Below are 22519 nucleotides of genomic sequence, written 5' to 3'. Positions count from 1 at the left end.
CATACAGAGCAGGAAGTACTATTAGGCATACTTTTAAGTCAAAAGGATAAACTTAACATTGTTCTGAGCCAAAGCGCTGCCATTTTGTCCTTGGATTTAATTTTTGCTGCGAATGGTGAAAAGTCAGCAGATAGCACTGCTGAGAGACAAAGTGGTACAAACACATTAAGCTGAGAAGCATCTCTTTCTGCAGAAATAGCCAAAGGTGACATCTCCACCAATGTAGCAGAGATGAAAAGGACATTAATAAAGTTAAACACACTCAAGGGAGAGAGAAATCTATCGCAAGGGGGGCTTAAACGGGAGAAGAGAGCATCGAGGTCCGGCTAGCTGCAAATCACAACCTGAGTATAAATTACATCTGTCTGTTTGCCGTGGAGTGTCTGAGCGTGGGATGAGATTAAAAACGCTGCTGGCAGGACCACACATGAAGCACCAGTGGGTAGGTTGATTATCCACATCAGTGAGACACAGGGAGACAAGGCGTCTCACACACTGCCACTGGGTCCAGTTCCATTTGCCTCCTGCTGAGCAAAGCTGGATGGACAATCTGATCCTATCAGGGACTCCTGTGCAAGCCAGAAGAGGCAGCAACCACCCCGGTTTCCTCAAGGAAATCTAATCTATATGGTCCAGTCCATAGATTTTGGCAAAAGCAGTATGTGAAATTGGATTTGGTGGCCGATTTCAGCAATCTCACGGCATCGCTGAATTGTCTGGAGACTCAGACTGACATCTTGCGACGTCTTAAAGACACAGGCTCCGCCCACATCCGGGAAAAAAAAACACCCTCTCTAAATAATTAGTCAGATTTATCACAGGAAATACAGAACACTAAGTAAATAACCACAAAACTGGAAAAAGAAACAAAATGATGATATGACAACAAGGGATGCACCAACCTAGTACCGATACAGAAACAGATATTGGAGGACCAGTATCGGTTGATGCCGATTCGACACAGAAAAACACACTGAAATAACTTCATTTTCTTTTTTTTTTACTGGATTACAAATTTATTTGATAACTCCGCACCAGTACAGCACACTTAAATACACCAATACCTTCACAAGCTTGGTCAAACATGTAAAAACAACTTTAATTTTTCAGTTTGTGCTATTAGTTTAACAGCTAATGTGAAATAAATAAACTGAAAATAAGTTTACTAACTTGGTCAAACATGCTAAACTAAACTACAAACTGTTTCAAATGGTTCAGAAAGTGCAATTAGGAATTTTAAATGTAATGTAAAATAAATAAAGCATGATGACGCTCAGATCACAAAACATAGAATTAGACCCAATAGATCTGCCCTTATGGATCAATGTTTTCAATATCAAGTCGGATACATGTTTTAGTTTCGAACTGGTGCATCTCTAATCACAATGCAACCAATGAATGTTTTCCAATATTTGGTTTAGATGTTTTGGTAAAATGTTTAATGGAACTGGAGGTTATGAATCGTGTAACGCCTGTGAGAACTTAGGCAACGACAGCATGTGAATCTATGACAAACCGCATCAGTTCAAGCTGAAACTGAAAGGCAAGTTCCTCGTTAGAGATTGCTTTTGTATGTTTGTGCACATTTGCATGTCTGTGTAGACTTCCCTGTTTACATTCATAACAGCTAAATTCACCAAGTCTTAAAGCTTTAGCTTCCCTTTACGCTATTCAGAGAAAAGACTCGGTTTCTGATTCATTTGCATTTTATTTATTTTCTCAATATTTTTAGTAATCTACTTTTTATTCACCTACTTATGGAAACAATTGCTGGGGTTTTATGTGTGTTTTATTTTATTTTTGTTCTTGTTTTGTCATTTATTGGTCTGTGTTTATTCTCCAAATTACTTCCTCAAGTATGACATGAATGTCTATATATGATGTTCATTGTGGTGCTAAAAATTAGAAACAAATCATTTAAATTTCTTGCAATTTACGCTAAAATTTAGTTAAGTTATTAGAAAATCAGCTAAGTATATATTCTTTATATGTCGATTTATCATCCACTGATACATGCAGTATTCTTCTGAAATGTGAGATTTGTAAAATGGATGAGATTTTTAGGAAATTTAGAGAGGCATTGGGAAAAAACTGGACAGTGACTGAAATTAACCAATTTTATAAACTAGCTGGAATCTCAAAAACCTAATATTTTTCCAATTAATTAAATAATCATCAACTACACTCATCTAAACAAAAAAAAATACTTATTTTAGACAGTTTTATCTTCAAACATCTTAATTTCTCCTATTTTCTAAACATTTCAGGTCTTTCCTCCTGTAAAAACATGGACTTATCAGACTGAAAAGCCCAAGCTTTAGTCTGTGACAAGCCAGAGTCCTGAGCTGGGAAGCTTTAGAGCATCCTGGGTGGAAACAGTTCAGTCCCAGGGCTGCTGTTCAGCTCCATCTTGATAGCAGCCGCCATGAAAGACAGGCGTGTTCCCTTCACTGTCCAGATTCCTATCTGTGTAATTGCGTTCCAGTCGTGGAGGAGCGCCAGTGGAGCTGACAACAGCTCTGCCTGCCACCCACTCCAACACAGGAGACATGCTTCAAAGGACACTCTGGAGTGCAAGGGACTGGAGTTCACTGCCAGGAGAGCCACAGGCCTCACTTCGTCCTGCAACTACGAATTAGAAAGTTCTCTGCAAGGCTACGGATACAAATCCAAATCCTGTTGCTGGTTTGGGTAACGGAAGAGGAGCTCAAACAAAAGATAAATTAATATTTTTATGCAACCTTTTATCTACAAAGGTTGACAAAAACATGGAGATGCTGTCTTCCATAATAATAGATAATTATGGTGTTTATTGCTATATGAGGGAAAAAATGATATGACAATGATGCCCTAATTTATTGTTGAAAAACCTCAACAATTTTTATTGCATTTATTTGTTGTTCATAAATAAATGTTTGAAATTATAACAGCATTCATCACTATTCAGTGGCAAATAAAGCTGAAAAACCTGTTCTGATTAGCAACACATCCCAAACCTTTCTTATCTGTAAAGTAATTATTGACTTACATCATAGAAAGGAACAATCACATGAGGTATTTCACTGCTTCTACAAACCAAAACAACTAAAACATCTGCAGATAGACCTTCAGGATTCAATGCAAGTTTGAGCAAATCTCAGCATGCAGCAGCAGGAGCATATCTGGATCAAGTCCAAATGCATCAAACTGCGATGCTTGCAACGTTTAGCACAACACGACGCAGGAGGAAAAACAAGAAGTCCAGTACGTACCGGCTACGTTCACTTTTTCCGAGTTGGAGGCGCTTGGGGTGGCCGTGCCAGTGCCGGTGGTCAGATTGGTTCCGGTGCCATTGTAAATGTTCTCCACCTTTGACTCCAGCTTGCCAAGTCTCAGCATGATGTTATCCAGCAGCACTGCGAGGGTCTTCTTCAAGTCTGCAGGTGAGAACGGGCAACTTCATTTTCCTCCCTAATCAGAGATATCAACTTCAAAAACAAGTTGGATCAGGTGTACTGCTGCATCTCTCCTTCAGAGAACATTTAGAGCATCAACATCTACCCCTTAATATCTTAAGATCTCTGAATGTAGCAGGAAATGTCAAATTCTGCATAAGAGAAAGCTTTTTTACTATCACCAGGCTTATTTTGTTTTTTGTCCTGTCTTTTTCAGCATTAATATTTATGAACGGTAATGAGATGGAAAGGACATATTCCTCGATACTTTAACCTGCAGCGACTGCGATGACATTTAGAGGAAAATGTTAAGTCTAACATAGAGTTGCTTAGTTGGCAAACAGCCATATTTACTTCTTTTTATCTCATTATTAGCAATAGATTTTTAACCATGTTAGTGATAGTTCTTAAAAATAGAGATACTGTTGTTTATAAATGTCTAAAATAAATATGTTATTATTTTTTTCCTAAGTTTCAGCCAATTGTTTTGCAAAATGACATTTCTTCATATAGATAAAGCTGCCTCAGTCCCTGAAAGAGCTTTGGGGATTCACAGAATTAAATTGAAATGGATTTTATGGGTCCTTCATGGGTAACAAAGAGGATCCCCAACCGGCCTCTTGAAGTCATTACAAATCAGATCAAGACAAATGCAGGAAGCGCAGTGCATCCTGCTGCCTGGCTTCCTAATCAAGGATTTGAAATGGATTTTTATATGATATTGGACAGTGGACGGCACACAGCTGTAGCGCTGAGAAACTCAATCACATTACGGGAAGAAAAAAAACCCCCAGAACAAACAGGACAAGGAAGTATTTCCTAAAAATGGAAAGAGAATCATAATAATCCCTGGATATTGTTTGAAATGGATTCCCCTCTAATTCTTCACTCAATTTTAGTCCGAAAATTCTTTAAAGCTGCTGAAAAACCACACCAATAAGACAGAAGTCAAAAAATACAAATATCGAGTTACAGTCCTGGAAAATAAATCCCAGTGAAATCCATAAGCCTGGTGCAGCTCCCGTTTCGCTCGATACCTCTGCATCTCCTTCAGGTTCTGTGAGAGCTGATTTAATCTCCAGGAGCTTCACTGTATGCTGTTGTTTCTCGGGGAATTAGACTGCAATCAATTCCAATCTCAGGTTTCTAATGAAGACTCCCGTTGAGTCACACAGGTCTATTAATGGCATGAATAAGTTATTGATGTGTCTTCTAGACCTTTTCTAAAACAGTATCACACTCCAGTGCAGCTGGGTCAGCGCTACATCTTCTTATTTGATCAGAAGGTGGATAAATCTAAAAACTGGATCTTTTACTAAAACATAAAATTACATTAGCTGCTTAAATACTAGCTATTTGTTAAATACTTCCGTTAACCTGAAACGTAGATTTGACTCAAGACATACAGTTAGCTCTTTTTTTACTGCAGCAGAGCTAGGCTAAAGTTAGCATGATTACTCTCCATTTTGATACGACTTGTTGGTTATTAGGCTTGTAACATTTTGTGCGCTGTTTAGACATCATAAAATTTAATGTAGAACAAACAAAAACAATAAAAAACAGGAATAAAAGCTGCACACATCCAATTCATAGGTTTAATTGTTTATTGTGACAGGCTTAATTACAGCAATTTCACTTTAACTCTCAATCTCATTGTGAGAGTTGAAAAGGAGTTTGGTGTAGTCATGGAATCGGAAATTAAATTTTATTAGAAATTTATTGGCAAGCGACTGGAGTTCGCAAAGCAGCCAATCCAGAAATGGGATTTATTTTTCTTGCCGCTGATTGGCTCCAAGAGAAATTGTTGATATTAGTTTATGCAGTACTGCAGCTATATTTGGTTATAAGCTTTTCAGAGAGAGTCTCAAGTATTGGTAGATTTTAACATGCAGCTTTGGGTCACTGTAATCTGGAAAAGTTTGGTAAAAAAGACTATACTGGGGGCAGAATAACTATGCAAGTGTCTAGGAAACGATTAACTTTTCCTACATTTTGTCTAAACTAAAGTTGCATGTTTCTAAATTAAAAAATGAATACTTTAGCCTGATGCAACATGTCAGTCAGATCATGTGAGCCGAGGACTCACCGTAAGCCGTCATGGTTCCAACATACGGGCCGTCCATAACACTTTGGTTCTCCTCCGCCAGCGCTTTGATGTAGCGCTTGCTCAGATCCAGGATCTGCTGGCGCAGGACGGCGCTGTTCTCGTGGCTGGTCCGTTGCTGGATGGTGAAATGCAGCAGCATCATGCCCCAGATGAAGCCAAAACTTACCAAGAAGAAGCCAAGCTTCTGCGAGGACAGCTTCCACATGAAGGGCGAGGCCATGCTGGACAGTCTGCTGCGAGTCTTAAGCGACCAGAGAAAGATTCAGGGAGTCGGGGGGAGGAAGAGGAGGATCAGGACGCCAGCGGCGGCATGGCTGTGTCGGTTAGCGTAGCTACTTGCTGGGGCCGTGTCCGGGGGTTTGCAAACCACTACAACCTTCACTGGCCCATCATCGCCTCCCAGTAACATCTCAGACGGTTTGCTGCATCCTCCTGAAGGAAAATCAGAGGACAGATCTACTCATTAGTTCGCTAAACACTGATGATGAGAGTATTCACCTCTTCTACCCTAATACAACCACCAATAGATGTTTGGAATAACAAGACAACTTCTTTACTCATTGGCTGCTAAAACAAGTATATTGTGACAATAAAATAGTTGCGAGAGAATGAGGAACAAGTAGTTATATCTGTCTGATCAGACGCTGCATATATTAAGCAGCAAGTAAAAATAAAAAATACAATAAATTCTCAGAAACCCGTCTTTGCTTCGACAGTGAAAGAGAACTTCCTCATTTAATCCAGACAGTGTGATCTTAGTGATTGATGCAGCCGTAAAAAAAAAAAAAAGACATGGAGATAATTTATAGTCAGCTCAAAACAAACAAACACTTTAATCATCTAAATTCATCGTTCTCAGTAACAACAGCACAAACTGAATGCAAAAATGAAGAGAAATAAGTTCCATTGGATTTCCTGCTAAATAAATTAACACAGCACTGACAGTGTGTGTGTGAATTAGCCGATAGCACTGTTAAAGCTATTAAATAGTTCAGCAAGTCATAACTGACACCCCTGGGCAGTCGATGCAAAGCCAAATAACCGCCTTTGGCTGCAACCGTCTAACAATAACTAAATAGCAAACTGTTCAACCATGCAACCAAGACAAAAAAAAGAGAAATCTAAGATGTTCTCTCATCTGCATTCAGCCGATGTCGCTGAGAAGGCAGCTAAGTGTGTGGAGAGGATTACTGCAGCCGTGCTTTTCAGCTGCATCTTTCTTATGCTCTATAAATTTCCTTCTAACTGGGGCAGAGCAATAATCGCCCTAACAGATACACTATTCTCTTGCCTGTCCATACCATCATCATCATCAGCATCATCGTCTCTGGGTTAGGATGGGAGCTATCGGCTCATCTTTACTTTCCATTAATCAGATTCATAAATAGGCCAAGGAAAGCTGGAAGCAGATTCCACTGAATGTACTGCAAACATTTCATAACAGCGGTGTTTGCTTTACACTGTTTGCATGACAAAGATAAAGAGAAAATCTCTGCAGTACAATGCAACGTCATGCAACGCTTATTCTCTTTTGCTAACGCTACAGGCAGATTCTCAGAGACCTGACCCTCTTGTCTTCCTGGATTGCTTAAATCCATCCTCCCTGCTCAACAGAGAACCTCCCACTTTCATCAAGATGCCTTTCAAACCCAGGCTATGCTCTGATCTCTAGAGAAGAGGAGGACAGGCGTAATTCCCGTCTCGGCTGCCCTTCGTCGTTTTCTGATTGAGGGTCTAAATTTATCTGGCGACCAGCGACGACAAAAGCCGAGCGAAGCGACAATGACGGCCAGCTAAGGTTGAAGAGGATATGATCCTTTGCAACAACGACACGCTGGTAGAAGGAACTGAACGGCAGGCTCAAGAGCAGAGACAAAAAGCAATTGAACGATTGAAGCCTGGGGGATTCGGTGTGCTCTCCGGCCCGCTCTAAAGGGATTTCCTTCTGCTGGGGACAAAAGCAATGAAATTTAAACTTAACTGTTGGGTTTATAGTATAGATAACACAGCAGCAGTGCCAAAACAGGATGAAAGATGAACATCCCGAGAGCGCTGAGATTCGATATCAGGCACAGATTGTGACAAGAGTACAGAAGCAGCAGGAACAATGCAGATTAATTTCCAACAGGGTTCCTGCACGCTTGGTGATGAACAGTAGCAGTCTAACCTGCAGCCATTGTGACTCCCAGGCTGCTTTTTCCAGATGTGAGGGCTTAATGAAAATGTCACTGGGATTACGAGTGAACAATATCCCCAAATCACTCTGTAATAATCTTAGGCTTTAATATCGTTCCACATGAGTCCTGACTACGTAACCTTCACCCTCGTTTCTGTTGCAAAGTTACCTGTTATGTCCAGCCAGATAAAGTCTCCACTCATTTAATTCAGAGCTGAAAATAACTTCCTTTTAAGTGGAGTTCAGGGGATATTCCATACAGCAGCAGTGCATTATGAAAGAGTATTGCAACAAACTGAAAAAAATAAAAAAGTAAAACCCTTTCTCTGAGTGCTGGCTGCATGAACACAACCGCTAGAAATGTGCCTCAGACATATTGTTCTTTATTTATTATTGATCAGCATTGGAGAAAGCATCCATTTACCCTGAAATATAAATAGATTCTAGGAATGTAATGCCCAGGTGGCTGCAGAGCTAAGAGGTGGCGACAACCAGCCAATTTTAGACATTTAATTATTTTTTAAGTTTCATATCTCACGACAAAATGCAAGTGAAGATTGCAGCGATAACAGAGGGACATCCTTTATTCTGGGAAACCTCCTACCTCACCCACATCGCCACCTTGCCAGCTTGGGTTGTTGTTGGCCCAATAGAGATGCGGCGCTGCTGCTATGGAGACCGGTGTGAGTCTGCATCTTAATGAACTTCTTCACATAAGCACCGCTCCTTAATTATTCATCCGGTCCTCCAGAGAAACTGGCCGTGCTGCAGCTTCGCCACATTTCTGGTGTCGTAACTGGATATCAGCAGCTGCAACGCAGTTGGAAGGACGAATTACCTCCACCTTATCCAGTCGCAACCATGCAGATGTTAAACTAGAGGTATTAAATATACAAGGAATCATTTTCCTTTAGGCAGTTCAAATAGAGCAAAGCACAAAGTTTAAAGCATAAAACGAAAAGAATATCTGACAATTTCTCTTTACATGAGCTTTGCATTTTAAAAGATAAATTATCTTATCATCTTATCATTTCCGCCACCCAACTGCCACTTCTAGTCACGCAGTATTCACTGTAAGAAAAAAGTGGGAACTTGAAACTCGTCTATGTTTTGATAAGTAAAAAGAAAATATTTGCATTTTTATTTTTTATTTATGAAAAAACAAAAATGAGCAAACCACATTAAGGGGCAACATAGCTCCTCTTTTTACCCTCTAACAATCTTTTTACCAGCGTTTCATTGAGAAGCAACTCGTACAATGATGCCAGCAGATGCACAGTTTTCACCAGATGTTTGCTAATTGCTGCTGGCTAGTCTGAAGGAGCTGCGCTGAGAGGCAGAAGCTTGGGATCTGAGGCTAAGTCCAACCAGGCGTTTTGCACAGCTGAATGGTTGCCATGGCAATTCAAAGATTTCTCAAACATGTGCGAAAGAATCAAGACAACTCTCCAGGTATGTTTTCAATGAGTGTATAACATTAAATCATGATGCAAAGCTCAAAAAAGTCAATTTTACATAATACTGTCCCTTTAAAAAGCACAAAACACCATCCTTGCCTTTTTTAGCTAACCAACTTTAGCACTGTTCTAAATATTCAGATGCATTGAAGCATGTTTTTAATTAATTGTGACAGTAATGGTTTGTAAGCCTGACCATCATCATAAACAACATCTAGAACCAGTTGCACAGCTTTTTCTGGAGCGGGGTGGCGAATGAAACCACATCCACTGTCACCCTGAGGCAGATTCCCTGAATGACTCCACAATAGGAATTGCCTCAGCAGTTTTGAAGCGGGGCGATAAAAACAATCTCACTAGTCTTCAGGAAAACAGACGGTAGTGTGAATGAAGAGTGGAAAACTGGTTTCATTTCTTTATTCTACTTCCCAAAAATTTATAAGAAATATGAGTTTGTACAAAGATGGCAAAATGGTGTTTATATCATCAGCTTGGGCCTATTTGAAACCAATACTAAATAATCCCAGAACGACTTCAAATATTTTAAAAACAGGAAAAATATTTTACATACAGCTCAAATATATCCATAGACTCTCACCAGTAAGGTGTGTGGTTTCTCACGGGAATGAAAACATTGTGGCATAATTCTGGATGATTATAGACCAACAGGATTTCCCCCAGTGTATTAGTGGCCTGGCGGGCCACCAGGCTTTACTTGTGCCCCCACGAGGCTAAGTATTGCTTGCTTATTTAAGTCTTTTAAAATGTTTTAATTTTTTAAAGACTTTATCGTTGGTGTTCGGGTATTAATCTTCCAATAGTACATAATTATAAAGTGATATTTTCAAATTTCCTGTCAACTTCAAACATTTTTTAACTCAAAAACACGACGGGCTGCTGGATGAATGACTGCCCCAGCACCCAAACACCGGGCTTCGCATGTTTTCTGGGGGAAACCATTTAGACTTTGAGGAAAAGTTAAAGGATCTGGAGGTAGTCTTCCTTTTCATTGCTCCATCTGTCTTGTGCAATGCAACAGTATAATTAGCATGATGCTAACACTGGTTTTTGATAGTTTGTGGTCTTATTCATCGTTTCATCTGAGCAGAAATCTGGATTCCTTCCTGATCAGAACCTTCTGTATCCTTGGGAAAGTCAAACTACCTTCACTGTGGGCAGTAAATCTGGTGTTCCCGATCTGAAAATCAACGTACGTTTAGAGTCTGGAAAGGCCCCAACCTCAACACTCTTGAAAGTCTAAAGCCCAAAAGACACGTCTGTGCAAAGATGCAAAGCAATTTAAATGAACCATCAACTCTGCCAAGAACACCGGTCAAATATTCAGCCAGACTTGTTCCTGAAGGGCTGCAGAAGAAATATGTTAGAGCTGGTGCAACTAGCAAAGGGACATTTATCCAAACATTACTGGGGATGTGTGTAGATTAGAGAAAATCCACAATATATTTTAGTGAACAAAGGATCTGCAGTTAAATTAGATAATTTATCACCACCAGGAAAAGTGAAAACCATTTTTAATTTTACAATTATCTTGTGAAAATTAAGATTTTAGCAGAAATTTAAGTAAAATAGAAGTAGCTTCAAGCGATAAAATACCTCTGGATCATCAGTGCTGCAAAGGTAAGGAATCTTTAGACCAACAAGTCCAACCAGACACAACTGGACATGCAAAGCCGAGACCACCCAGAACAGAACCTGCATGTTCACAACAAGCTCAAAGACAAAGCATGGCGCAGACTTGCAGATGAGCTTTTGAAGCTAGCCACAACATCCACCCCCCCTTTTCCTGTCACCACCACACAAGGTTTCGCTGTTCCAATAACGCAAGTTGTCTCAACACATTAGAGCAAATAATTTTTAGCTGACGTGGCTATTCTATAAATTAAGGGCAGGAGCTGTTATGCAACAGTACAAACATACACAGATACCGAAAAGGCCAGCGAGGTTTTTCCTCTCACTGCACTAAATCGCTAAACCCCTGCACTTTGGTACTAATACTAAACACTCTGCCTAAAAGCAAACAAATCCTTCCTCTGCTCCTCATTATTAATACAGATTTCGAATCCTATAAATCCTTTAAATGTAACAGAGAAAAAATGAAATAAATAAAAATACAGCAAACATTTTCAAACAAGAATCATTAGAGCGACAGAAATGAATGTTTAATCAGAATCCTCTTCTTTCCTATTAGAGTGTAATTGTGGGGAATTTTGGAGCAGGAACAAGTTGTAGGTAATTATCTGAAACATAACTCAAACTTTAACCTTTAGATTAAAGCAGACACTTAAGCTTAACGTTCAACGGCACAGATTCACGAAGAAATACAAAGACGTCATGGAAAATGAGGTTTGGAGGGAGGAAAGACGAGCAGCTGGGCGCTGGTTTTGCGGCAACGGCGCGAGAAAGAAGTTGTTGGACCTGCTTTACAGCAACTAGCTGCACAATGACGGTAAAGTGCAAGTCAGTCGGTCAAAGTGCCAAAGAGAATTAATAGACTAGGTGCGGAAAGCAGATCCACCTGATAATACACATCTGGACAAATTTACAAATTTACTGCTCAAGATATGATAAAAATTAAATAAAAAACTTTTGCATTGAAAGAAAAATCCAACCTTTAATTCGAAATCCTGTATTTATTGTTGATCTTTTAAGTTCATTTTTCAACTCAACATATTTCCAATTAAATTCCCAATGAAGTTACATTTGTGACGGTCCAGGCATGGCTCTCAACCAAACAGCATGTCGATGGTGTCTAATGGTTGCTATGGAGACGCCATGATGCTACTCCCCATCAACAAGCTATATTGATCATTTTCACCTTCTTTTGCTCACCATCCTTGGCGGCATGAGAAACTTGGTTTAGACAGGTAATTATTTTTCTTTAGAATTCAGGAAGTGGCTTAAAAATCAACACAATTCTGACATAAATGGATTTTTTCCCATTGTCTCTTCAATAAATATAATAAGATCTCAAGATATGATTAAAAGATTTTATTTGAATGTCTTACAAATTTCAAAAGCAGTAGATTTTGTAGGGCTATCTAAGGTTTCCCCCAGAAAACTTACTAAGCCTGGTGGTTGGGCACTATGGCAGTCATTCATCCCGTCGTGTTTTTCAGTCAAAAAATGTTTCAAGTTGACAGAAAATTTGAAAATATAACTTGATAGCTATGTGTTACTGAAAGATTGGAAGATTAACACCTGAATAAAGTCTTTAAAAATTGTAAACAGTTTAAAAATACTTAAGTAAATAAGCAATGCTTAGCCTGGTGGGGGCACAAGCAAAGCCTGGTGGCCCGACAGGCTTATAATACACTGGGGGAAACACTGGCTGTCATTTCTTTGACAGTCACAGCCTTACAGTTCCCTAAAAGAGTAGTAATAGCTCTAACCACTTGTATCATTATCACAAAGTACCACAAAGTATCATGGTAAAACTTTAAGTCCAGATCTCCCAAAATTAAAGAAAATAAGGACAAATTTTAACATTTTTCCACACTGTACTCAAATTAAAAGTTGGATTTTTTTATGAGATTGTGCTGAAGAAACAATAGATGGATTTCTATAATGCCAGCATCTGGAAATGCTTAATCAACTTTCAACTTTAGACCGACTTTCAGAAAAGTGAAATGCATACCAGACGATGGAAAAAACACCCGCAAGATTTGGATGTTGGGAGAGAATGTGGCCCAAATTTTCCCTCCTGATTTGATCTCTCTCAATATCCCGTCTACACAATCTGAAACTTAGCACTAAAATTTAAATCCCTTATAGAGGAGATGTTTGTTTTGGAAATACGGAACAGTTTCGCTTTAAGAAAAGGCAGGTGTTGCCTGTGTGTGAATGTGTTTGCTTGTTCAGGGAGAGAGAACAGGAGCCCTTTAATCACAGGGAGCCAAACGCGTTCACTTTCCGTCACCACAGCTCAGCCCTCCTCCTTCAAACCCTCCGCTGGCTCTCAACCAGAGCCCACTCCTCTCGCACCAACACCCCTCAAACGATTCCTTGCCAGTGAAGCATGCCACCGAAGCAAAGCTCCTTTTCTGCAGGATTTATAATCCCAAGGCCCCGGCAAATAAAAAAAATAGCAGCTGAAAGAGTTCTTTATAAAGTCGGGTCAGTCCGAGGCTCACCTCTGGACGGTCAGTATTAGCCTACGACTTTGTACATCCTCGATGTACAAAGTCGAGGATCTCGCATTAAACAACGCAAACAGCTTAACAATCCTGCGTCATAATGTCTTATAAACAACTCATTATGTCATCCTGATTACAAAAAGATACAAACATGGCTGAACTGGTTTGTTAAGTGCTTCTGCAATGAGCCAAATTACTCAACCTGACAGTCACTGCACCTTTGTAGGAGTTATTTTGCTAATTACGCTGGCTTGTTCTCAAACGGACAAAAATGAACATAATCACATAACTGTCTGGCAAATGTATCCCCAGGATGCAAAAGTTTTTAAAAAATGCAACCTTCCAAAAAGTATTTCTGACTTCAAAGAGGCAAATCTTTTGAAGCTAGTTTAAAAATGCTACCACAATTTACATTTAAATAAGTCGTTAATAACCAACATTACTATTTGAGATTGGCACCAAAAATAATTTCCAGATCAGTCTTTTTTTTAAGATGCTTTGGTCTGAAATGTTTATATCAAATCATATTTTTGGTGTTTTAACAATTTTTAAGGCTAGTATGCTAACTAAAAAGAAAATGGTAAAAAGTGTGAAATTTTGCTATTTATTTTTAATTGGAGAAAAATGTCATGCTATGTATAAGAAAAACAAGAGAAGTTACAGCAAAGATATCCATTAATTTATGTATTACTTAATGTAACAACCATTTAGCGAATTTAGATAGCATTTTCTTGTATGCCAAAGAGAAAAAAATGTTCCTGAAATATGTTAAGTTTTATAAACGTCTCCAAGCAGCAGCAAAGTTCGCTTAAGCCTTGGGCCGGCTCTGAGACAAATAATTAATCGATCTGATTTCCAAAGCAACATCAACTCAAGGACCGACACAACCCCTCTCTGGTTTCCGCAGAACCAGGCGAACCGGCTGCTGTCAGTTCAAAGTCCTCCAAGCACACAAGGAAGTGAGCGACGTTACGGGAACAGGAAGGTCGCCTTCCAGGCACAGCGACACGTTACTCCACCAGTTTGTTGAAAACCTTTCACACACAGGTGGAGCTTCGAGCACTTGTTGTGAATTACAGACTGCTGGTGTGAAAACCACATTGCCTGAAACAGTCCAGTTATAATTAGACACTCCGTACCAGCGTGTTTTTAACCATATTGTAGTTTGATGTTAAGCTAAGACTCGCAACAATGGGACCCCAAGCTCGACGCGGCGACTTACGTCCTCATTCCGTAAATGGCTAAATAACCGTTAGCTACTTTGTTCATTTTCCCGCCGCATTTCTCCTCATTTACTCCACACATTTGAGCTCCAGCTACAGCAGGCTTGCTGTTTGGTGGTCGACCACCAGCAAAACACGCATCACCGCAATGACAAGTCGCCCACTCCCGGCTAAAACACTGCGCCTCCTTTAACAGCAGCAGCCGGGGCAGCAACAAAAATACCACAACAATGCCTGCCATGGCTTTCACTGACAGAAAAAAAAAAAGAAGCGTACCTTTTGAAGTAAATCCATCCACAACCGCCTTGGTGTTGCCAGAAAGGAAGAAGGGAGAGTTAAAAGAGCAGAGAGGAACAGGGCGAACACATCCGAGCGTGCTGAACGGTCTGGGGAGACTGGATCCCAGGCAGCTCGGCGTACTGGTTCCCCCCTCCCACCTGTGTTCATTCTGCCCAATCACAGAGTTAGGGATCGTCTCGGTTTTATCAGCCCCCCTAAAAACGTAAAACACGACCATACCAGTATACTCCATATTATGTGTCCAACTCAAATCAAATACCACTAATATAAAAACTTCTTACAGATATGTCTAAATTAGCACCATCAAATCTGTGATTTTGAGTGCCAAAAATACAACCCGTGCCCCCCCAAAAACAATCACAAAATTCTGACCAGTGTGAAAAGATGTTCAGTATTATTTAATTCTAGCGCCAAGTCAGTAATTTATGAAAATAGTGGATCATCTTCTTTCACTTTTCTGGGATTTTGAAATGTATTTTTAAATGTATTATTTTTAATTCATTTTAAATAAATTATTTTTTGAAATCATAAAATCATATCATAAAATGTTCAGCGTGGACCTTAAATATAGAACAAAGCGAGATTGCATTTCTTTTTTGATATAGAAATGCAAGACGATCCCTAATAGAGTTTCTGCAGCGAAAGACAAATACTTTGTGTTTACTGCCATCTGCTGGCCATCTGCCAGTACTGCTGGTTGTTAGACAATAAACAATGCTGTCACATTTTACGGCACCGGCCTTTATTATTTCTCATCATGGTTTACAGAACTTATGACTCAGCAATTCCCCTGAAATAAATAAATAATAATCCCTCTCTCACTTATTATCTACACAACATAATAATAATAATAATAATAATAATAATAATAATAAACAAATCTCATGCCCAGTCTGAGAAAATCGTTTTATTACCCAAATAAGGACAACAGTAAACACAGCAGGTTCATAATTCTAATCATTAGAAAGAACGTGAACACAGAAGAAGCTCATGATTTATATTTATAATCTCTATTACAAAAACTTAAGCTATACCTCATAGTTTATTTAGTCATCACACAGCTGTATATATTATGATAAATCCAATATGGAAAATCATTCTGAATAAATTAGAAACACACAAAATGTACTGTACAGATATAAAAAGCTGAAGGTACAGTAGAGGTGAGCTTGTTTCCCACTAAGGCACTTGAGATCAGAATACATCACTACCAACACTGCGCTCTAAATCCTAAATCTATTTAAATGACAAGACAGAGTATATTCAAAAGCTTCATTCATTTTATAATCTTCTTCTTCTTCTTCTTAATACATTAACAGTGTGGTTGTTGCTTCAAAATGGTGATAGATAATGATGAAAGTCCGTCTGACATTTTGAGATAAGGGTTTCAGCAAGAGCTGTAACTGTAGTGAGTGGTTCTAACTAAATGGAAAACAGGGTAAAGGACATGCAATAGGTTAGCAAAGCTACCATTTTTCCACTACTTTGGCTTAAACATACTTAAATTTTTTTTCTACATTATCACACAATAAAGGAAGCAAGCCTGCTAGTAAGTTATTGAAAGCTGTCAGGTTCTGCATGGAGATAATGTCGTTTTCACTGATCTTGTTTCCTAAAGTGACTACTAAACTTCTGATCAAATGTTTTTGGGGAAAAAAAGCTTACGTTCATTTTATTTTGATAAAAGATTTCTAAAATATTTAGCACTTTGCCACATTTACCTTTGCTTTGGATCACCAAAAAAAGTGAACAGTCCACACATATTTCTGCTGAAAATAATCCACATAATGTTCTTTTCTTATGATACCATGTATTTTGTGAGGCGCACCAAGCCCTCACTAGTCAGTAGTCAAGTGTTTGTGAACGTTTGAAAAAGTATATTATATATAATTATTCTGGCATTTAGCAAATATTTCAAATTCAAGTTCAAAAATACTTTATTGATCCCAAAGGGAAATGAAATAATAATAAGTTAATGCAATAAAATATCTGGAGGATTTTTGAAAATTGCTTAAAAATAATATTTATTCTTGGCTATCCACTCAGCTTAAATGCTAATGTCATACTAGCATTAGCAAGATAGCTAATAACGTTAGCTTCTGTTCTGTATGCTGTTTGAAAATAATTGTTCACATATTCTTTATTTTTGAAGAAAAATCCCTACAAATCCATGTATTGTTAATAAATATTCATTAGCTTCCAATGCTATGTTATCATTTTCATTAACATTTAGATGTTACCTAGATGCTAGTATCATTGGCTTCATCTGTTGTGAATATGCTAAGTTCTTTTGTTCTTGTTTTAATACATATTTTGACTGAGATAAACTACTAGTGTGAGATATATTTACAAATAAGCAATGAAAATGTTAAATCACATGTAAGGAGCTGATGTAATTTTCTTTATAACTGGAAGTTATTAGCTGTTGCTTCATTTTTCTAGCCTCTTGGCCACGGCCTGGTAGGCTAGCTCGATCTCCACATCTGCTGCACATGTGTTAGTGAACTCGTCTCGCTTGTAGGCGTTGTCAAGGTAACGCCACACCCCTTTGAATTCAGAAGGGACGTCATAGTTTCTGTATTTCTTTGCAACCACCTGTCAAAAACAAATAATTAAAGCAAGCAGGATTTGGAGATGATGGGAATGGAGAAAAATGAAGAAGGCAGTTTACCTTAACAACATGGAGCTTGGGTAGAAGGTTGCAATCAGCAAGTGTCAGTTCATCGCCGTCTAGATATTTGCGGCTGGACGGGCCTTCACCGCTGTGCCGTCCAGATTGAACCTCATCAGGAATCGGCCTCATTAAATACTCGTCCAGTTTCGCCAAGGCTTTGTTCAGACTCTTCTCCAAAGCTTAAACACATAAAGCAAATGGTAACACAATGTAAGACGATTTTCAAACTTTTTTCCAGCTTCAGTATGACAGAAAATTGTTTTATTATTTATCTGAATAATTAATAATTGTCTCTCCGAGTCATTATACGGGACGTCAACAAACTACTTTTTGTTTAAGAGTGTGCTTTTTTTTACTTTTTATATTTCTGTCACTATTTGTCACACTCCAGGTGAAAAATGTTCTTGAAAGTTCTTAGTTTTATTGAAAACATTGAACCTTCAAGAGGGCTGTTTTTGGACTCCTGTCAAGATTTTACATATTCTTAATGATCATTGTTAGGTTCAACATAACTGGTGTACTCACAGCGATTTTTCTCCGGTCTGGTGTTTTTGACGTAAGCTGAGAACCTGGCAAAGATGTCATTTCCTGCAACATTGGATTCACGGTTCTTTGTTGCAAGCCTCGGATACCTGAGCGGCAGATGTTTAGCAGTCAGGACGCTGTTTGTTCCCATTTAATGTTTAAGTTTGTGATGCCTACTTGGGTGGACCCAGGATCTCCTCCAGGTACTCTTCTATCTTGTTGACATCTGTGAGAACGTTTCCCTCAAAGGTAAGGAATGGCGGATGTGTTCCTGGGGCGAGGTTGTGAAGATCAGCTGGTTTCCTGATTAAAAAAAAAACAATTTAGTCAAGACATTTGACAAAAATGCACATCACACTTTCAGATTTTTATTTGCAAAAGAAAATAAATTCAATCTTCTTTCCACTTCCCGATTATGAGTTTATTTGGGTTGGTCTAATTTACGCAATTCCAAATAAAACCACAGACATTTGTGATGCAACGTGACAAAGCACCAAACCTCATAGCAATGAATTTCAATTAATTAATTTAATCGATTTTACAGCAAAGAAAGCAACACAGGACATTTAAGCCTATTTTCTAACATTTAATGACTCATTAAGAGTCTTGAGTCAAAGTCCCTGAAGTGACTGGCAATTCATTGCAGGAAATTATGTCACCGATTCGCCTCTTGGATCTCCAGATGTGCATGAACTTTGCATGGCAGCTCCAGATGTTAGCAAATGGTTTTCTGATGATTAACTCCATCATACGCTGTAGAAACCGACACGTTCACCTTTTTAAATCGACGGTAGTGACGTTAAAGACTACTCCCTTCAGCCAAAGGATCATGAAGAGACGTTGGGAGAAAGGACAGTTTCCGATGCTCTCCCCGTCACTCCCAGCCTGCAAACACACACACAAACACACGCCCACACACACACACACACACACGCACACACACGTTAATGAAAAACAACAGAAGAACAACATTTGAAACTGAATATTTTACTTATGTGGGTTACTAAAGAGATTCTTAAAGGCTAAGATTAGTTTATAAATCTCAGATTACACAGCAGAACACATATTGGACCACTGAGATATTTTGTATTATTATGACGTTAATTATTACCAAATATTTTGAGACACCCTTCAAAATCCTCAAATCTAGCCCAATTAATTCAAGATCGGTGCAGTGTCTGGATTCCTCTGACGTAACAAAGCCCTGACTGGAAATTTCTGTCATGGTACACATTCAACAGTAATCTGTTTGTAAACTGGACATTTTGTAAAAGGTGTCTTCAGTTCACATGTGCTGGGGTTGTTTGTGTGTCTGCAACTGGACACTGTAATGTAATGAGATACAAGGTCCAGCATGAATAATCCACACAGCTTCCATTAACCGCCTCACTGCTCATTTGAACCTCTGGTTTTAACACGCTAGCAGCATGCTAAGCACTTTAGCCACTGAAATCAGTTTTTGTCCTATCATTACACATGTGTAAGCCCAAGAAAATGCCCCATGTTTTCTTCTGTTATGCTTAAATATTGTTTACTCTGCGTAATGAAGCAGAGATCTAGCTTATATAACTTCCATTTTAAACAGATTAGCAAAAATAATAGACTATTTAAAACAGTTACACATCTGTTTGTGTAAAATCAACTTTATTACGCAAAACATTTAAAGCAATCAACAAAGAGTTGCTGAAGGCAAGTCAAGAGTTTCAGATAACTACGTGATTGAGCAAATATTTAGCCATATTTGAATATTTAAAGACACATTCCACAACAGGTCTGATGTTGAAAACGCCTCCACATTTATCATCTGTACTTACAAACAAAGAAACTTTCTGTGCAACAGACAGAAAGTTAAATCATCCTGACATTAATCGGGTCATATTTTGAAGCTATTCAAAGGTTTTACTCTCGATGCTGAAAAGAGTCCAGTAATAATTCAGTGGGGCAGAGAAAGAAGGAGATTGTCAATACACGAATGCAGGTCGGTGTCAGGTTAACACATGGAAAATCGGCACCCAACAACAACAGCAGCATGGCATGCACACTCTTAAAGGAGCTGCACTAAACTGATCACTTGTTTTAGTTGCTACAAACTTATTTTTAAGACACAAAAATTTAACTGTTTCTTGGTGGGGGGGTTTTTTGTGTGCAGAAAAAAATATTATACAGAAAGTGCCCACCTTAACAAATAATTCAATATCAGGATCCTTCTCTTCCTCGGTTACAGTATCCGTCATGGTCAAGAAAAACCCGCTTCTCTTGTTTGGATATCACAGTTAAAGAATATTTACTTTTTTTCCCCCCTGTGCAATCGTTCGCAGTATCAATTTTCAGCACTCTAATCCAGGGCCATTCGGCGCGGTCCGCTCTGTCCCATGGCAGCTCTGTGAGAGGATCAGCTGGGGACGAATGCCAGGGAGTGTGAGAAGGGCAGAGAGAGTGTGTGGTGGGACGGGTCAGTGTGTAGGGGTGCAGTTCGTACCCTGGGATTCAGCTGCAAGGCGTGACACTGTCAGGCAAAAATAACCCCATGTTGGCAAACAAGCCTGGGGAGAGACGTGGAGAGGAAAGAGGGATCCACTTTTCCCGGTTCTGCAGCTATGAGTCATAACTGTGTGACTCTGAATCACTGAGAGTCACCTTTTAAGAATCATATGCTGTCTGGGGCTTATTTGGCGTTAACTAGCAGCTTGGTGAAACAGAAACATTTCAACTGAAGCATCCAAGTCCAGCTCAGTTTACAGCCATTTATTTTGTTGTATCATCATGGTTTTTGAAAATAAAATCATACATCTGGTGCAACCAGTTGTTTTCAGAATAAACAGAATCCCCAGAAAAACATAATGAGACTGTTTTGAATTATTTTAACTTTAGTAAGATTAAATGTTTTCCTTGAAAGAAAGAACGTTTTTGCGTGAACAAATGAAAAGCTGATAATGTCAGATTTTTCAATTACACAACTAGGAATCTCTCTTATTTTGAAGAACTGTGGGAGATGAATTTGTAATCACAGTAGTTTATTTGAAAGTGAAAATGTCAGAAGTAAATAAAAAAAAAAATAAATTCTGAAATAGCTTAAAGATATTTAAATTTTATTTCGGATTCAAAACAACAACTTGAATATGTTGCTATAAGCTATTAACAACCCAGTTTCTGCAGCCGTCCCTAAAAATAATAATCAAATTTAGGTTATTTACCATCTTTATCACAGTTTATCATGAGATTGTTTTTTGGATAGAATTGTCAGTAACACTAACAGAAAATTTACTTTAATAATTAATCAAGGCTCTGATAGTATAGATGGCAGCATGAAACATTATAATCCTTTAGTGTGGAATATATATATATATTTTGCACAAAGTCCAACGACCTCACACGCTACAGAAAATTATCTTGCTGAAATGCCCAGGTACGGTCTGTTTCAACCGAAAACAAAAAAGTGAAATACGCTGGTAAAGTATTTGTTGTCTGATGTTTAGACGCTTTACCAAGAGGCGAATTAAAAATCATCCAAAAAGTATAAATGGTCTGGAAGCATCTCATTTAAACCTGTTCTATTAAACCTTTAAATAGAGAAATTTACCAACATGTAACTTACTTAATATGCATCTAAATTCTCAACAGCGGAGTGTTTGTGCTAAGTGTTAATGCTGAGTCTTTAGCTAGTGCTAAATTGTTAGCTAGTCATTAATTATTGGGATAAAACTCCAGTTTGATCAACATAGCTTATAAAGTTATTACTTGTTGATATCAGATAATCTTTAAATAATTATATCTGTCAACTAATTAAGTGTTGTTTATCCAACCAGAGATTACCTATCTGTGCTCACAGCTAATCTAATCTAGCCATCTCTCAAGGTATAGCAGTTCAAGATTAGACACGTGAGAAAGATCTTTTAATGCTTCCTACAGCTGACATTGGTTCAACCACAATATCCTCTGAGCTATCTTGCCATAATTCATGTCAAAGTATAACACTTTTCCACTGCAGCTGGACTTTAGAGTGGAATTTGCGGATTATGTAATAATTGACTCTGCATGTACAGTGCAGTTGTTACTGGATGGAAAGATAACTCGTATTCCCAAGGCCGAGTGGGAGGAACCGCCCTGGAACCCTTTGACCTCTGAGTCTGAACATTCTTGTCAGCTCAACTTAACTTATATTTAGAAACAGAGTAATGCCGCCCTCCTTCTCGCAACACAAACACAGCAATGACTTTGCATGATGGCGCGATGATTAAAGGGTCCAATCATATGTGACGTCTAGGCAGGTTTAGACTTATCACATTCAATGAGTATTTGCACACAGATATATGAGGAATTTACAGTTATGAACTTGTAAATCTGCTGCTTAATGCTTTTCTTCTAAAAACTCTAGAACAGATTGATTGTTTGAGTAACCTATAGATTTGTGTCTGTGCATACAACCAAAATTTCTTTCTTACCCTTGCAAAAAGGCAGTTTTTTGGTGC

At 38.6% G+C, this 22519-nt stretch overlaps 2 protein-coding genes across 3 annotated transcripts in view; both read right to left on the bottom strand.

The window, feature by feature from the left end:
- The window catches only part of mgat5 (alpha-1,6-mannosylglycoprotein 6-beta-N-acetylglucosaminyltransferase), a 43557-nt gene extending 28581 nt beyond the window's left edge, over positions 1-14976 (bottom strand). Inside the window, exons 1-4 of one of the 2 annotated variants that reach the window (XM_028010268.1) lie at positions 14828-14959; positions 8322-8527; positions 5521-5973; positions 3252-3416 (exon numbers count right to left, since the gene is read on the bottom strand). In XM_028010268.1, the coding sequence (XP_027866069.1) occupies positions 3252-3416; positions 5521-5761 (406 nt within the window). In that variant the 5' untranslated portion in view covers positions 5762-5973; positions 8322-8527; positions 14828-14959. Of the gene's footprint in view, positions 1-3251; positions 3417-5520; positions 5974-8321; positions 8528-14827 lie in introns of both variants that reach the window. The other variant, XM_028010266.1, reaches the window with a different exon arrangement.
- Positions 14977-15738: 762 nt separating this feature from the next.
- Positions 15739-20494, bottom strand: clic5a (chloride intracellular channel 5a). The gene is made up of 6 exons (XM_028010982.1): positions 20228-20494; positions 18826-18935; positions 18228-18353; positions 18051-18157; positions 17523-17704; positions 15739-17446 (listed from the first exon to the last, which is right to left on the bottom strand). The coding sequence occupies exons 1-6, from the start codon at positions 20282-20284 to the stop codon at positions 17282-17284; spliced, it is 747 nt and encodes a 248-aa protein (XP_027866783.1). The 5' UTR covers positions 20285-20494; the 3' UTR covers positions 15739-17281.
- Positions 20495-22519: the final 2025 nt, after the last annotated feature.

The sequence above is a fragment of the Xiphophorus couchianus genome, chromosome 24, assembly GCF_001444195.1.
Source record: "Xiphophorus couchianus chromosome 24, X_couchianus-1.0, whole genome shotgun sequence".
In the NCBI taxonomy this organism is placed as follows: Eukaryota; Metazoa; Chordata; class Actinopteri; order Cyprinodontiformes; family Poeciliidae; genus Xiphophorus; species Xiphophorus couchianus.
This window is presented reverse-complemented; position numbering and strand designations above follow the sequence as displayed.